The 16,420-nt window shown below is 45.2% G+C and overlaps 3 protein-coding genes across 4 annotated transcripts; 2 read left to right on the top strand and 1 right to left on the bottom strand.

The window, feature by feature from the left end:
• Positions 1-19: 19 nt before the first annotated feature.
• On the top strand, positions 20-3,576 carry LOC136517644 (disease resistance protein RGA5-like). Its single transcript, XM_066511263.1, has 2 exons — positions 20-850; positions 1,559-3,576. Exons 1-2 carry the CDS (start codon positions 579-581, stop codon positions 3,555-3,557), a joined length of 2,271 nt encoding a protein of 756 aa, XP_066367360.1. The 5' UTR covers positions 20-578; the 3' UTR covers positions 3,558-3,576.
• A 4,807-nt stretch (positions 3,577-8,383) lies between these two features.
• On the top strand, positions 8,384-12,263 carry LOC136517613 (uncharacterized). 2 transcript variants are annotated; one of them, XR_010774313.1, is made up of 6 exons: positions 8,384-8,630; positions 8,746-8,825; positions 9,521-9,650; positions 9,918-10,015; positions 10,094-10,216; positions 11,634-12,263. XR_010774313.1 is itself a non-coding variant. In XM_066511235.1 (5 exons), the coding sequence occupies exons 1-5, from the start codon at positions 8,447-8,449 to the stop codon at positions 10,130-10,132; spliced, it is 531 nt and encodes a 176-aa protein (XP_066367332.1). In that variant the 5' UTR covers positions 8,384-8,446; the 3' UTR covers positions 10,133-10,345. The 2 variants fall into 2 exon arrangements, 1 of the variants encoding a protein (XP_066367332.1); XM_066511235.1 differs by lacking the exon at positions 11,634-12,263 and having other exon boundaries at positions 10,094-10,345.
• A 161-nt stretch (positions 12,264-12,424) lies between these two features.
• Positions 12,425-15,948, bottom strand: LOC136517612 (probable membrane-associated kinase regulator 3). Its single transcript, XM_066511234.1, has one exon. The coding sequence runs from the start codon at positions 15,572-15,574 to the stop codon at positions 14,612-14,614; it is 963 nt and encodes a 320-aa protein (XP_066367331.1). The 5' UTR covers positions 15,575-15,948; the 3' UTR covers positions 12,425-14,611.
• Positions 15,949-16,420: the final 472 nt, after the last annotated feature.

Genomic DNA, 16,420 nt, shown 5'->3' with positions numbered 1-16,420 from the left:
TGATGTACGAATAGCTAGCACAATAAAAGATATATTAATTATTACCACATAGGATTTTATTTTGATGCACATAACTGCAACCATAAAAAACTTTCAAGGCCGTTCAAATGCTAAAAATCTGTGCTGTGAATGAATGAAAACAGGGGCTAATGTTATAGAGTGTCAACTTTGATGCTAAAAGTCTGAGATGCGAATCTCACAAGTCACGACGACCAAGTGCTTGCTTGCTGCTTCAATTCCCAGAGCCACTGAACGCTGGCACCTCCCATCCACCTCTTGTGGAGTCGTTGATTGCAGGTGGTGTGCCGTGTGCGGCGTGGCCCGTGGGTGAGGATTTTGTGGTCTAAACAACAGGCAAGGCTAGGGAGCTGCGGCTGCACTACCAGTTTGCTGACAAGATTCAGGAGCTCAGAGCTCGTGTTGAGGAGCAGAGTCAAAGCCGAGAGAGATACAGGATCGATGGATCCATCTCAGAGTCTAGAGTGGTGGAAGTCGATCCAAGGCTGCCTGCACTGTTTGAGGATGCAAAGAGGCTTGTGGGCGTTGATGGTCCACGAGAGGAAATCATCGAACGGTTGATGGGAGAAGATGACCGTCATTGTTCTCGACAATTTAAAGTGCTATCCATCGTCGGTTTCGGTGGCCTCGGCAAGACAACTCTTGCAAACCAAGTGTACTCTAAAATCAAGAATGAGTTTGAGTGCACGGCGTTCGTGACCGTCTCTAGAACTCCTCACATGCCAAAGATTCTCAAGGGAATACTGTCTGGAGTTGGATATGGTGACACGGAAATGGAAGATGATGTCCAAAAGCTTATTGAGATACTAAGAGCTACGCTCAACGATAAGAGGTATGTATTCATCTGGAGTTTATGGTAGTATATTTTTCTGTAAACTTTTTAGTGTTGTATTTCTAATTGGCTGTCTCAAATGTCTACATTTTCCCATTGTTATCTAATAGTAGCAACATGTAAACTTATTACCAAGTTAATTTCTCGTTTATTCATTGAGAAAATAAGTTTAATTCATTTGAAAATTAATTACCAAGAATGATTTTTGTGCATTTCCAAATTTGTGATGACTTTTAAGCTCTCACATAAACTTACTACGCACAAAAAACATATCTAGGTTTTGTTTGTCCTTATAAGAAATTTAAGGCCTCTGCTATTGTGGATTAGTGTTGTCTATTATATTTGGATGCCTCATCCTGTGTATATCCCAACTTCGTATTCTACATGAACTGTTTCAATTATCGTTTTATCATTTGACATGAACTGTTTATCTATTAGGCTACAAGATATTCAAGGTTTCACAATTGTTTTAATTTTTAAATGACTAATACAGTAGCTATTTAAGATTTGACATTTTATTTTATGGTGGCATCGTCACCGTTTGTTTATCTTGTTTGTGCGCAGCTACTTGCAAATATCAAATTAATGGTTGTTCAAGCAAATGGCAAAAACATAAGTTTTCTTCTTATTTAAGTGACGTATTACTCATATTTACTTCATCATATTGTGTTGCAAACGGGATAGACTCAAAAGTTACTTACTTTGTAGGTACTTCATCATAATTGATGACTTATGGAGCATCAAGGATTGGCGCACTATTGAGTGCACTTTTGTGGAAAATAATAATGCCAGCAGAGTGATAACTACCACACGTATTCAAGACGTTGGTGCATCTTGTTGCTTTCTAAGTCAAGGCCATGTATACCAGATGCAACCTCTTAATGAGCTTCACTCAAGAAGGTTGTTTTTCAAAAGGCTATTTGATACAGAAGATAGTTGTCCTGAGCAATTCAGAGAGATTTCACATGACATGTTAAGGAAATGTAAAGGGGTACCATTGGCAATTACTAGTATTGCTAGCCTTCTGGCTAACCACATGCACGTTGACATATGGGGGAAGATACATAATTCGTTGGGTTCCGAGTTGTACACAAATCCTACACTAGAATGGATGAGGCATGTGTTAAGTCTTAGCTACAATGACCTGTCACATGAGCTCAAGACATGCTTGTTGTATCTTGGTACGTATCCTGAAGATTATCAAATCCGCAAGTATGAATTGGTAAGAAAATGGATAGCTGAAGGATTTGTTAGGGAAAAGCATGGTTTAGATATGCAGGAAGCTGCTGTAAGCTGTTTCAATGAACTCATCAACAGAAGTATGATCCAACCTTGCTTCAATGAAGATGATTTTGGTGAGGTGTTGACATGTCAAGTTCACGACCTAATGCTTGAGCTTATTATATCGAAGTGCAAAGAGGAAAACTTCATCACTATAATCGATAGGAAGTTCCCCATGAATGGAGCTTTGCAGATTCGCCGGATCAGCCATCATCAGTTCCATAACAGAGACATGGCCCTGACAGTTGAGAGTATGAGTGCATCACAAGTCCGGACATACGTTTCCTTGCGTGTGGCTGATTGTATGCCTCCATTTTCGAAATTTGAGCTTTTGAGAGTCTTGGACATGGAACGTAGCTTTTCTATGGACCTTATATGCCTTGATGTGTCTGCTATAAATCACCTCTTTCTGCTGAGGTATCTGAGGGTCTGGGGCTTTCGCGTCGTGCTGCCAAAGAAATTTGGAAAGCTAAAGCATTTGATGACCCTAAATATGTCCCAGCCATGGTTGGATAATCCTAGTGAACAACTATCAGATTTTAGTTCCTTGTCATCTCTAAGGCATCTCAGTTTACCAGGATGTGTAATTTTAAAAAATGGGCTTAGCAAGTTGTGCAACCTACGTGATCTGTTCTGGTTTGACTTTTGTTCTAATTCCACAGAGTGCATCAGAGATCTCAGTGAGTTGACCAATCTTAGAAATCTTCAGGTGATGATGTACAATTACTCAAGGCCAGATGGCGTAGAAAATAATCGTAAGACAACAATCTTGTCAACTTCTCTTAACAAGCTTGGGAACAGCAACCTCTGCAATCTGGCTTTTGAGGTTGTGTCAAGTGCCAGGGCCCCATCAGCACAATTCTGGAGTAACTGCTTGGCACGCCCACGGCATCTGCAGAGGTTTAGCTTGTACGGCGTAACAATGCCCAAGGTCCCAAATTGGATTGGGCATGCAGACAGGTTGGCGCATGTTGAACTAGAGGTCCAGGAGCTCCCAAGTGATGATGTCCAGGTTCTTGCACAGTTGCCCTGCCTCATCTACCTCCAGTTAAGAGCTAAAACAATCCCAGAGAACATCATCATTATCCACCCCCAAACATTCCACAGCCTCGAGTGCTTCAAATTCTTTTGTGGTGGGCTGCCAAGCTTGACTTTTGAGCCAGCTGCAATGCCGCAGCTACAGAGACTGGAGATACAACTTGGCCTTGGACAAGGTGCAATGGAACTGCAAGACGACAATCTAGTTAGTGGCATCGAGCACCTTGCTAGCCTCGAAAAGATCTCCTTGTATAGATGTGCTAAATGCGGTCAGGGGTCCAAAATAGAATCTGCATGGAGAGGCGCCATCAGCAGGCACCCGAAAAGTCAAGCCCTACAGATTTATGTAAACTGTAGAGAGTATGATGGAAATGGAAAATTGGTATGAATAAACAGGAATACTGTTGCAGGGATTAGGGGTAGAGAGAAGGGATCGAGTTCGGAATGATGATATACGTGATAGATTAGGGGTAGCACCAATTGAAGAAAAGCTTGTCCAACACCGGTTGGGATGGTTTGGACATGTCCAACGGAGACCTCCAGAGACACCGGTGCGTAGTGAAATCCTAAGCCAGGATAGTAACGTGAAGAGAGGCAGAGGAAGACCAAAATTGACTTGGGTAGAGACAATAAAAGGAGACTTGAAAGGATGGAATATACCCAAAGACTTAGCCTTAGATAGGAGTGCTTGTAAAATAGCTATTCACGTGCCTGAACCTTGATTGCTTCTGCTGAGTTTCAACTCTAGCCTACCCCAACTTGTTTGGGACTTAAAGGCTTGGTGGTGGTTGTTGTTGTTGTTGTTGTACTGTTGCAGGGATTATTGGAGAGGATTAAGTTAATCTCGATTTCTATGATTTTTTATTCTAATTTGGGATATGATGGTATGATGCATTTTGTTTATAATATTCAACTACAGCAACTTAATGGTTTAGCAAGCCTTTTGATCAGTAAAAAAACTTAATTGTGGATTTATTCAATGTCAAAGTATGATTTCGATTTGGTTCTAAATTTTGCAAAATTTTGAGTATGATAGATGGATTTAACCTGATCTGTTTTGCATTCATCAGTAACGATATGTGAATGGAGAGAGAAACATGCAGTAATGTTGCTGTCATGGCTCCTCTGTTCCATTAACTAAACAAAGCACAAAGGATATGCATCCTTGTGACTTCTCTGTTTGCCTGAAAAACAAAACAACATATACACTGAGATCTAGGTGCTCAATTCAACTGAATGCAAAAATGGTATCTGTTTTGAGTTTTCAATTTTAAAAAAGAATAAATTTTATAGTGATTCTATCCTATGATCATGTCAGGAGACTATTCCAGCAGGAACCAACTCCAACAGATAATGGACGGAGCAACAACGCCAGAATAGAGCATCCTGTACGAATTAAGCTAAACTGCAAACAAGAAAGGAAAAAAAAATAGTAAGATGCAGTCTGAATATGACACTAGTCTGAGATTGGAAAGTAATGCTTATACAGTTATACAAGTGTTTTTTTTCGGTAGTGGGTTCACTTGTTTGTAATCCCAGCTTTGTCCTGATTGCAGTGCAAATGGGCAGGGGTTTATGCCCTGAAACTCAGAAAACAGTGGCGGATCCAGGATTGAGGCGAGGGGGGCTAATTTTCATGTGACCTATCTAGGCAAAATTTGTCCTGACTTAACACCAAGCCTAATTTTGAGTACTTTTTAAATACACTAGTAACCGGGAACAAATTCATTTGAACATGTAATGATGCTAAATAAAAAAAAAAAATCATCTTTCTGAGTATTCGTACAATTAATATATACATATGGAATTAAAACTAACTGGTGCATTTTGGGCAAAGGAATGTCAATCATCTTTATAAACTCAAAAGTGTATTAATAATTGGATAAATATTCTAGTAAGCAACTAATGAACATGAGGATATTTTAGCACAACCTACAAATGTTTCTAAGCTTCAGAACTCCTTTCCACCAAATTCAGTATAATCTATATGTCCAACTTGCTTAATGCTTACATAAGCAAAAACAAGGAGCTTACTACCTTAAGCAAAAACAAGGAGAAGAGCCGGACCTACAAATGTTATCCTGGCTCCTGACGAGTGACGACGCTTGGGCACCGGGATCTGGGACCGGGTCGCAACCTGGGCACTAGCCAGTGGGCATCGGCCGCTCACCTGTGTAGCGCCCAGCCGCCCAACACCGCAGGCTGTAGCAGGGCTGGAGGAGTGGGTCGCGGATTGTGCGGTGCGCTGGCTGGGGCAACAGACGACGGGGGCGCGGGCGCCGTCGAGCATGGTCGCGCTTGCAACGGGGAGTCACCGAATCGAGTTTCGCATCGGAGTCGCCGAGTCGGGATGCGGCGCCGAGAGACGGCGAGAGCAACCGAGGCCGCCTCGGGTTGGAGTCTTCAAGATGGGCTGGGCTGGTGTCGGCGGCGGCTTGCTGGGCCTTTATTAAAAAGTCCATTTTCCTTTCCCGAACTATTATTGAAGTTTAGTTTTCGAAATCGAAAACCGAGTAACCACGTCTCTTAGCTTTTTAAACGGTTTATTTTACCTCGACGATCCGGTTATAGGTGGTTTTTAAAAGCGGTTTTATCTTTTTTTTTTATTTATTTTTGCTGAATATTTAAAAAATCATAGTAAATAAAAAAAAAATCCTAAAATATGAAATCTAATTTTGTTGGACTTCACATGAGTAGATCTACACAGTAAACATATAATATGGTACACTTTAGTATAAAGTTTTTGCTATAGCTTTAAATCTATGTTTTTCTGTTATTAATTCATAGCCTTTGAAAACCACCTATAACCGGGTCAGGGAGGTAAAATGAACGGTTTGAAAAGTTGAGGGAGGTGGTTTAATCGGTTTTAAAGTTTAAGAGGAAAACTAGACTTTGAGGATAATTCACGGAGTTAAAATGGACTTTTTCCTTCTCGAAAACCTGTTCCTAGTTTTGTTGGGCTGCGGCGCTGCCGAAGCCTTTTCCCGTCTTGCTGTGGCTCGCCACATCGCAACAACGGCAGCGCCGAAGGAGAGGCGACGAATTCTAGTGCCACTGTGAGCCATAGCTTTGACAGAAAGCAAACAGTAGCCACAGACCTGGTGGCCGTCGTAGTCTGTGCGTGGCACACATCGGCACGGAACCAACACCAGCCTAGCCCTCGGTGGTAGTCACATGTGTGGCGTGGCGCACGGCGGCAGGCGACCAAACAGCTCTTGGCTCATCTCATCCGGAGTCGCTTGACAATAATTAACATTATTACAAGATGAAAGAACGCTAATGCTCCATGGGTGTCCGTTCCGTGTCGGTCAATCGAGACACGGCTAGCTGCCCTGTGGACCGGTCCATAGACCTGCTCCCCTCATCGGCATACACGGTTTCTTCAAAAAAATAAAAAAAAGAGCGACATCTTATCTTCCCAATTCGCATCGGCTCCACTGCACCGTGAGCCCTTCGGTCACACACGCACGAGCTCTGCTAGCGCCCGCGTCCGCACAAGCGCCGCCGTTGTCCGCATACGCACAAGCGTTGAGCACCGCCGCTAGCCGCGTACGCTTGAGCTCTACCGGTTGCGCTGCGCGCGCCCGCCCGTGGTGAGGGAGACAGCTACTGCCTCCACCATGGGGGCCGCAAGCCTGGTCGGAGACCAGGAAGACCTCCGCCTCCGCCTGCCCAGCTCGCTACGGCCGGTTGTGGAGCTCGCCCGTGTGAAGCTCATGGCAGCCCGGGTAGAGCCCGTCCACACACATCTCGCGCCTGCCTACCCAGTTCGCAGTAGCCGGGGTGGAACTCGCCCATGTGTAGCCCGCGACGGCCGGGATAGAACTCCACACGGCGACGATGATCCATTCTCCCAAGCATCAAAGAGATGTTGCGCTGAAACTGCATGTTGCAAGCATGTGTTTCAATCGTTTCAAATATTTCAGAGCTATGTTGCAAGTATTTTATATCGATGTTGCAAAAATACATCGGGATGTTGCACATGTTGCAATGGTGTTTTCAAGTATATGTCCTAAATGTTTCATTTGTTTCAGACGTATGTTGCAAGTGTTTTATCTATATGTTGCAAAAGTAGATCGGGATGTTGCATATACATTCATGTTGCAAGCGTATGTTTCAAGTGTTTCATACGTATGTTGCAAGTGTTGATCTGGATGTTGCATATGTTTTGCAACGGCTACAAGCATGTTTTCCTAGTGTTTTAAACGTATGTTGTAAATTATTTCATCTAGATGTTGCAAAACTAGATCTGGTGTTGTATATGTTATAAACGGGGACCCACTGCCGCAGCTGTTGAGCCTGTGTGCATGCGCGTGGGAGTGGAGGGAGCGTGAGCGACAGGCGCGGAAAATGAAGTGGGCACAAATCGAGATGTCGCCCCCGCATGGGCACGCGCAGGCGTGGAAAAAGGAGCGACGCAGGCCCCACGTGAAGCAGGCGTAGGTGTGCGTATAGGAGGAGCAGCATGGGACGCGGGCAGGCGCGGGTGTCCGAACGCTAGCCTGACCATTTATCCAGGGTGGCAGATCTTGGCCCCGTTCGCTTCGCTGAAAAACAAGCCGAAACACTGTTCCGGCTGATTTGTTGTGAGAGAAAAACACTTTTTCGGCTGAAAAAATAAGCTAAAAAGTACGGATTATAAGATAAACGAACAATGCCCTTACCAGCATAAGGGGGTAAAAAGGTTCACTAAAAGTCTAAAATGATGCAGAAGCTTTGTTGGACCGTTAAGGGTGTGGGCTAAGTTCTTCCCAATCCCACCGCACAAAAATCTTGAGGTGTCCGGATGCTTTTATTGGGCGATTTATCATGATTAGTGATTCAATTATCGAACGACTAGGTTTTTAGTCGAGGTATAATCATATCGAGGACCCTTATCGAGGTCCGTGTTACGATGAGGACAATTAATCATGATTAAGTTCAGTAGCTTTGTTGCTATTGGAGTTTCAGTAAGAATATTTTATTCTTAAATATGGCTCATGTAAGAATATTTTTAAATATCTGGGAGGAGGTATGGATTTGAGACGATTTACCAAAGACTTCTGCAATCAATTTGTACAACACATTATACACAAGCTTTTATATCGGCTAGAGATCTTTCATTTTTCAGGGGTGCCTAGTGACCGTTGGATCGGCCCTGTGCAGCCAAGATCAGCGCGGACGACTTCTACAAATTGAATGAACCCCTGACCGCCGCCCCGTGTGGTGGCCGTTTCCGTTCCGTTCCGTCTCCCCAGGAGCGAGCCGAAGCTTCTGGAACCTTCGGTTCGGGGCGAGATGGTCGTGCTGCACGTGAAGTCGGCGGCGCCCGCCTCCGCTTCCTCCTCCTCTCCGGCGCAGGACGGGGACGAGGATACGGAGTTCCTGTACGAGTGCACCGCCTCCGCGGACGTCGCGTCCGCCCTCGGCGCGCTCGCGGGCCTCCAGGCCGCCCTCCTCTCCCTCTGCCGCCGCCTCCGAGGTGAGAGACTCTACCCAGAGACCCCGTGCGTCGTCCTAGTCTTAAGCTCCCGTTGCGGGGGGACGCCGGTCGACTCCTCGTACTGACGCGGCGTGGCCGGTTCTGCGATCCGCAGCGAGGTGCGCGGGTGCTGGTGATGCCGCGACGGGCGAGCTCGAGAGGGCGCTGGACGAGGCCGAGGCCTACGCTTCCAAGGTCAGCATTGTTTTCCCCACTCCCTCACTGTTTTCTCGCACGCTTCTGCTGCGCGAGAACTTATGCTTAGTTTGAATTAGATGCGAATTGCGCTTGATCTCGTTTATCATTATCATTATCAACCTCTTGCTGCTTGTTGATTTGGGTTCAAGTACGTATTAGGTTGTTCACCAGTGTTGGTACATTGCACTGGCCCTGAGAGTCATTCTCGAGCGATCTGGTTTACTACTCTGTCATTCAAATTACATTTTATCTTGTATGATTGAGTAGAAAGAATGTGTGCTACTACTAGTATATGATAAGACTGATCTACTGTGTCACTCAAAGCATGGAGCAGGCCCTTATGTTTCTATAATTAGCTAGATCTCGACAATAAAACGTGTGCTGATTCTACAGATTGGAGTACCATGCACACACATTCACAGGTTGAGTGCTACCACGCTCGAGACCACTTCCATTTTATTGTGCTTGCGAAAATTGAAAAGTGAATGACATGATCACTATTTTGGATTGGGAAAAGGAAGCACAAGTAACATTTCGTTCTGTTCATCATCGGTTAAACAGTAAACACTACTCTGTACGAGTAGTTGGAACTTGTTCACAGGATGTATGTCAATCTGATTTAGCACTTGTACTGAACATTCTGGGCCTATCCACTGAATGAGATTTTGACAGGACTCTGAATTTTCTTACAGGAACAAGTGCTGCGTAACAGATTCCTATCCCCTCGTGCTCTAAGGGAACATATCAGGAACATTGAGAAGAAATGCGCTACTGCTCTACAAGAACCTCCAGAGGCGTTGTCTCTGCAAGAATCATCATCAGGTAGCACAACATAGATAGATGCAATTTTCAGAAGACAAACAAAATGAACATCCATATGCAATAGTCCAGGAGAAAGTTCAATTTATCACTACATAGGTTGCACTTTTCTTTTTCTACTAGTTTTGTTGCACCTGTATTTCAATCTTTCATCAAGTGCATAAACCTTGATATCAACTGTTTCCAGCTTCAAAGCTGAAAAATGAAAAGATCATTTGACATGGAATGGCCTCTGCTTACAATCAATTCTTTCTTCTATGCGATTCCCAGGCAACAAGCATGAGAGAATACAGATTTGGTGGGCTGGGAAAGAGCTAGCCATGGACCAGAAGCTATCCGACTATATCGGTGTTAATGATAAAACCAAGGTAACAACATTGCATCCACAGTGCAAGAATGATTGTTTCATTTGATTATTGTCTTATATTTTTTTGCAATCTATGCAGATTGTCATCAGGCTAACTCAAGCTCGTCATGAGTGTTGATTGTGCTCCTACCTCTTCATTGATATCGCAGAGTTGGTTTCCTCTTCAATAGTAATAGTATATGAAAACTGTCCCTGAGTCCCTGTAAGATATTTTTAGTTCTCTTGAGCAACCATTCTTGTCACCTGTATTAACTGACAATAGGTATAAGTGGTTTGGCTTCTTATACCAAGTTGCTTGTACAATAAATAAATCCTCACAGAGGTTTACTTCCTTTTGGGTGTTATGTGCCAATTATCCCCCTTTTAAGATGGTTTAAATTTTACATGAGCTATCATCCTGTTCATCTGTAGCACTGCCAAGTGTACCAACTAACAACCTGTACAAACACCAGTGTACTTATAGAGGTCCTTACCATCACTTCAGTTCCAGTGTCCCCTGTTCGCTTGATGGTACAGTGTTTTTCTCTCACAACAAAACAACATTAGCCGGCTTATTAGCCGTAGAAACCATTAGCCGAATAGCTCAATATGGAATTTGGTAAATAAGAAAATGGTGCATGTGTTGCCCTTTAAATTGTTGCCTTTTGATAGTATGTGCCACTTGTCCTTCTTTATGATTTTTATAATTTTCTCGAGCTAGCATCCTCTTCATCTGTTTGATTGTATCTCTGCTTAGTACAAACTGACAGCCTGTAAAAATACCTTAAAACTTAAGGAGTTCCTTATGATAACTATAGCTGTTTGACATAGAGATGCTTTCTAATGCAATGTGAAATTTAATGAACAAAAATTGGTGTATACATTTATTTGTTAAATAGCTTTACTCTGGGGATGTGATGTTTACTTTGATTGATGGAATGCTATGTTTGACAGCCCCAATTACTCAGGCTTGCCTCCTAGCACAAACTTAGAGATGCATACGTAATGAATATCAATGGCTAGATACAATCATGCAAATCACTTTGAAACGGTTGTTCCCTTTCAAGGGAGATGATGCAGAATTTGGCAGCAGGAGTGGACCTCAGGTTACTTCAGCAGACATAAGTCTCATCCTGTCAAGAGCAGTTAGTCCAGAATTTACGTACTGGAGAAATATAAATTTTAAGAACATAATGTTAGAAGTGCAAACCACCTAGGGCTTAACCAGTGTTCACACTTAAGCTCAGAGTAGTGATCTGTAATCTAATCGCTCTAGGAAATTAGGAGGGAACATTGTTAAGCAGATTGGTCTCCCGTTCACATTATATACTAGGTAGGCTGTATATTGGACTATTGCAGTCAGTGAAAGCTTGACTTCGGAGTTTGTTTTCTGTATGGAGAACTGGAACCTGAGAATACATTATCAACGACAGTTTGTTGTATAGTATTTGTAGGTTTCTAAATTCTAACTGTAAAGGAGACACTGGAAGATCACACAATCTCTTATTCTATTATATGTCCCATCAGATTAGCTAATAAAATAAATCCCCTGCTGTTTTCCTTAGCCAGCTTATTCTGCAATATATATAGTTTGGTATACATGATGGTGTTCTTATTTGATTTTTTTTTTGACAAACTAGGGAGTCGTGCTGAGAAAAGTAGTCCAGCATACCTGGCGTTGCAACCTACATATGGGCCCCTTCCATGTTTGATCTAGCTCAACTTTGGCTGTTGTATTTAGTTCTCTACCGAGGCTTGCTTGTCCTGTTATGCATGTCTCCTAATTCCCCATGAACAAACACACACTGAAGAGCAAAAGGTGTGCTAAATGCTATCCTCATTTGGGTTTCTGGTTTCCTATGTCAGTAGATTGATTCAGTAGATGACTTTACCCCACTACAGTCAGGTTGCAGACAGATACAGATGATTCTTTACTTGTACTGTATTTCTCTTTGAACACTAGACAAATGCAACACAATTATAGCATGGATCCCAGATTCTTTCATGATGAGTATTTAAGGAGGACTATTTTCTGGATGTGCCAGCTTGAAAATTCAGAGTAGTTTTGAGTTCAATCAACCATCCAGCTTTACAATGTGAAAACCTGCACGTGACTAGCCTAGTCTGGAAGGAATTGTTGGTGCCTTGGTTGAAGAACCGGCAAATGTTTCCGGTAGGAACCAACGCTGTTCCCGCTGTCATTGCAAGTTCAGAAAGTGGCCAAGCAGTGATTTGGCATGTCTCACCAGAGATAAACCCAGCCTACTGTTGTGTTTTGGAGGCACCTCCTCACAAAATTTTATCAAATATTCTTATGTTTGCCGGTTTGGATCCAGGAATCAAACAAGCCATGACGTTGGTGCCTCCTGCCTCCAGACTCCAGGTACGAATCTTTTTTGTCAGATCTGTTGTCTTTCAGTGGTAAAAAAACTCATACTAGTACTCAGTTTTTTTTCGTCTCTATAATATAATATAATAACATTTTGCTATGTGGCATGAAGCAGTGATACCTATCCTGCTGCCATGCTGTTGTATCTTTGCAAAGAAATAAAATACAGTACAGTACCATACCTTGGTCGATTTGTTCAGTGATGCCTGATCTATTACAGTGTTACTATATATGCATTTTTATACTCCCATCTTTGACCTGCCAGTCAAACCATCTGCTGCTCTTCCTGGAGCCTGCCGCTGCAGCCATAGCCATACCATAGCAGATGCAAACGGTTTAGCAGCAAACCCAATGCTCTTCTGCTCCATCTGCCAACTTAATGGCTGTGTCTTGCAACCATCTTGAACAAACCCCTGCCCCCATTGCCCTTGGGTCTAGGAAGACTGTATTTCTGAACTTTGCCCTTCATCATTTGGAGCTGGGGTAGTCGAACTTGTTCATGCATGTCCAGTCCAGTAGACGACAATGATTCTAAACGATGATGACCTTATTCGCTAAGCACGTATGCACATAGACCAAAGTGGCGCTGCCAGTACACCCAGGCTTTTGCTCCCTTTTTCCAGTTTGTTGTGATTGCAAATCTCTCTCCTTCCTTCCTTCGCCTTTCCTTTCTTCTCCCTCCTCCTGAACATCAGAAACAGAAAGGTGAAACCTTTTCTCAGTGGCTGGCCACTTTAACAGGGCCAGCCAGCCCAACTCGCTTGCCTTTTGCTCCTCCCCTCTGAGAAGATTCTTTGGTTTGTAACCTTGCTGCAGGCAAATGGTTTGCTCTATTCCATTTCCATCCATCTGCTTCTGCTGCTGATGGTGTGCTCAAAGCCTGTGGCTAACAGCAGCCAGCCACTCACTCACAGTCACAGTCTCACAGAGGGATGGACGGTGAAGGAATCTCTGGACTGGAGTTTGTATTGTGGTCTGCAAAGCTCTCTCTCTCTCTCTCTCTCTCTGTCTCGTCTGCCTGCCCGTGCTGATGGCCTGGGCCTCTTGTGCTTGTTGGATTGCATGACACATCTCTATCAGATCACAGGACAAGCCATGGTGGGGGTGAGGAGAGCTGAGAGCTGGGGATCATTCAGCTCAAAGGCGCTCGGCTTTTCAGTGCCCAATGCTGCTCTACTCGGTTTGTAGCTGTTCCAGTTCAGGCAGGCACCCCCACAAATACAAAAAGGCGCATGCATCTTCGGCTCACAAGCACTGGTAAATAAATCTGAAAAGGAGCACGAACATTCAAATGGTTTGGCTCTTTCACAAAGAAAACAAGAGAGGGGAAAATACAGATGCCACTATACCAGAACTGCATTCCTAACACTGCTTTTCTTTTGCTGATCTGTTCGCAGAGGCATCATTTGGATGATCCATGCGATGGGACCGTCGTAATCTTGCTCGCCAAGTGTTCTTCCTTAAAAGCTTCATGTTGGCAAAAGACCAAGCATTTCCATGGAGCAGAAGAGACGACTGTTCCAAAGCTAAGCTTTGTTTCGAAGCCAAGGGAGCGGCGAGGTAGATGCAGAGAGCTCTGCTTTTGCTTAAGCTCTTGGTTACAGTAAGCTGGAGACTTGTCTGTACTGGAGTGTTCTTCTACGTATATCTACGGAGTGAGTACAGAGGGTAGGTGCAAGCACTGGATCCCATTGACTAGACTGATTTGTACAGAGGAGTATGGTCAAGCTGCGTGTACTTTGGGAGCGGAATCAAATCTGCCACCAAGTCAGTGCCACCCTTGCACCATTTACTCTGAACTCTGTGCCGTGCTGTGCTGCCCTGCCCTACCCTACCCTACCCTACCTCCCCCAACAATGGAGTGAGTCAGTGAGCACTAGCACCACCAGCAGCAGAGCCTTTGAGATGGAGATGGAGATGGAGATGGAGATGGAGATGGAGATGGAGAAGAATGCAACAGAGGATGAGCTGCAGCTGGGGAAAAGAAATAAAGAATGTCAATGAATAGCCAAGATGAATGAACAGCTCAAGTGCCAAAATCCTTGGCTCGGAGAAGATGACAAAGAATCAAGGGAAGAGGGGAAACAATCACAGCACATTGCGTCCTCATCATCACAGGAGCAGTCCACAGCACACTGCTCATCATCTTCACAAGCAAAAGAAACAAAAAATGAAACAAAAGAATGTTGCTTTGATTGATCCATGGCGGCATGGCATGAGCCATCATCATCAGCCCCTGCACATCTCCTGCCTCCTCTCCTGCGCCACCTCGCCGGCGGCCACGGAGGACGCTCTAGGCGTGTTGGTGACCGAGTAGAACATGACGTCGCTGACGCTCCTCCGCGCCGCCGCCGCCGACGAGACCACCATCCCGGGCTGCAGCAGCTGGGAGCGCTTGCAGTGCGCGATGGCGCCCTGGATGGCGCCCTCCTCGGACGACCCGGCGCTGCTGCTCCGCTTCAGCGCCGGCGTCGCTGTCCCCGCCGCCGCCAGCGTCCGGAAGAAGAAGCCGTTAGCGTTGCCGCACGACGGCGTGGACGACGAGGAGGACGAGGAGGAGGAGCACAGCGGCGAGGTCCCGGGCGCCTTGTTGTTGGTCGCCACGAGGCGCACCCGCCGGATGATGCCGGAGAAGGACTTGCGGTGGTGGCACTGGCACGCCTCCTCCTGCTCACGGACGCTCCCCCTCGCGCTGACGCTCCCGATGCCGTGCCCATTGGCACTGGCGCTGGCACCACCGTCGGCGGTGACGATGTCGCTCGGCAACGGCGGCCTGGCCAGGAACAGCGACCGGATGTATTCCCTCGACGCCCACCGCTTCACCACCTTGAGCTTCTTGGCCCAAGACGGCTTCTTGGCGGCGCACGCCTTGCTGCCGGCAGCATCGGCGTCGGAGTCCCCGCCCTCTGCCGCCGCCGCCGCCGCGGCATCCGACTCCTGGTCCTGGAGGAGCCTCTGCACGAGCTGCAGCCGCGGCGGCAGGTGGAGCGGCAGCAGGTTGCCCTTGTAGAACAGCTCGTCCGCCGGGGACGCGAACGCCGCCTCCCTGTGCCTGGCGTCGCCGGCGCCGCCAGCGCCGGCGCTCTGGAACTCGAAGCGGGGCGAGGATGGCGGCGGCACTGGCGTGGCCGACGGGGTCAGGTCCATGTCGATGTAGTCGTCCTGGATCACCATTGTGGGTGGTCTCGCCATTGCCGCGATGCCAGTGCCAGCTTTGGGACGGGACTCGGAGTCGGAGGGAGGGAGAGAGGATTGGAATTTCGGAAGGAAGAAGACAGGGGAAGGCTGCTAGGTGAGCCAGAGAGATGGGAGATTGTTTATAGGGTTTTGGGCGGTGCACTGCAGTAGTGTGATGATAGAAATAGAAGTGGATGTGATGATGATGAATCGGTCAGGATCATCTCAGCTTTCGCTTGGCTTCTTTAGTTTGGTTGGCGCTGTGATTAGTTTTGAGTTTTGGTTTGGCAACAATTGGCCCCTCCTCACCTTTTCTTGTGTCATATTGAAGCAGGTGTGTGTCCTGTGTTGCTGTTAGGAGGCAAAGGATGGTTATGTGGCACAACCCCACTGCCTCTTATTATGCCACTTCTTCTATTTTTTGTTGTCGTTGTTCAAACAACTTGTAATCTTGTCATTGTTTGGTTATGAAAAATAAATATAAAAATTATGAATTATATTTCTCATAAGTTGTTTTTTAATAGTACTAGTTAGTTACTCCATCTGTTCCAAATTATAAGTAAAAGTGACTTATAGTTTGGAATTTGACTTATAATTTAGAATGGAGTGAGTACGGTAAGATTGTTGACTGAATTTTCAGCTACCTAAAATATAGCATCTTCTTTGCTATGCATTATCTGTCAATCCTTGTACTGATTTTCCTTGAAGCGGATGGAATTTTTTTCTCGAATACGCAAAAGATTTACGTATAATTGTAATTAAGAAGAAAAGTTTAACCGTACAGATGACACGCTTCTGATGAGCGCGCTAGGTGGTCTTACGGCTACTACTGTACCTACCTAGTAGACTGTTACAAACTTC

The sequence above is a fragment of the Miscanthus floridulus genome, chromosome 17, assembly GCF_019320115.1.
Source record: "Miscanthus floridulus cultivar M001 chromosome 17, ASM1932011v1, whole genome shotgun sequence".
In the NCBI taxonomy this organism is placed as follows: Eukaryota; Viridiplantae; Streptophyta; class Magnoliopsida; order Poales; family Poaceae; genus Miscanthus; species Miscanthus floridulus.
This window is presented reverse-complemented; position numbering and strand designations above follow the sequence as displayed.

Bases quoted from the DNA above. Each gene is read 5' to 3' on its own strand.
- LOC136517644 (XM_066511263.1), top strand. From the start codon at position 579: ATGGGAGAAGATGACCGTCATTGTTCTCGACAATTTAAAGTGCTATCC. The intron at 851-1,558 runs GTATGTATTCAT...CTTACTTTGTAG, and splicing joins GCTACGCTCAACGATAAGAG to GTACTTCATCATAATTGATG.
- LOC136517612 (XM_066511234.1), bottom strand. From the start codon at position 15,574: ATGGCGAGACCACCCACAATGGTGATCCAGGACGACTACATCGACATG.
- LOC136517613 (XM_066511235.1), top strand. From the start codon at position 8,447: ATGGTCGTGCTGCACGTGAAGTCGGCGGCGCCCGCCTCCGCTTCCTCC. The intron at 8,631-8,745 runs GTGAGAGACTCT...TGCGATCCGCAG, and splicing joins CCTCTGCCGCCGCCTCCGAG to CGAGGTGCGCGGGTGCTGGT. The intron at 10,016-10,093 runs GTAACAACATTG...CAATCTATGCAG, and splicing joins GTGTTAATGATAAAACCAAG to ATTGTCATCAGGCTAACTCA.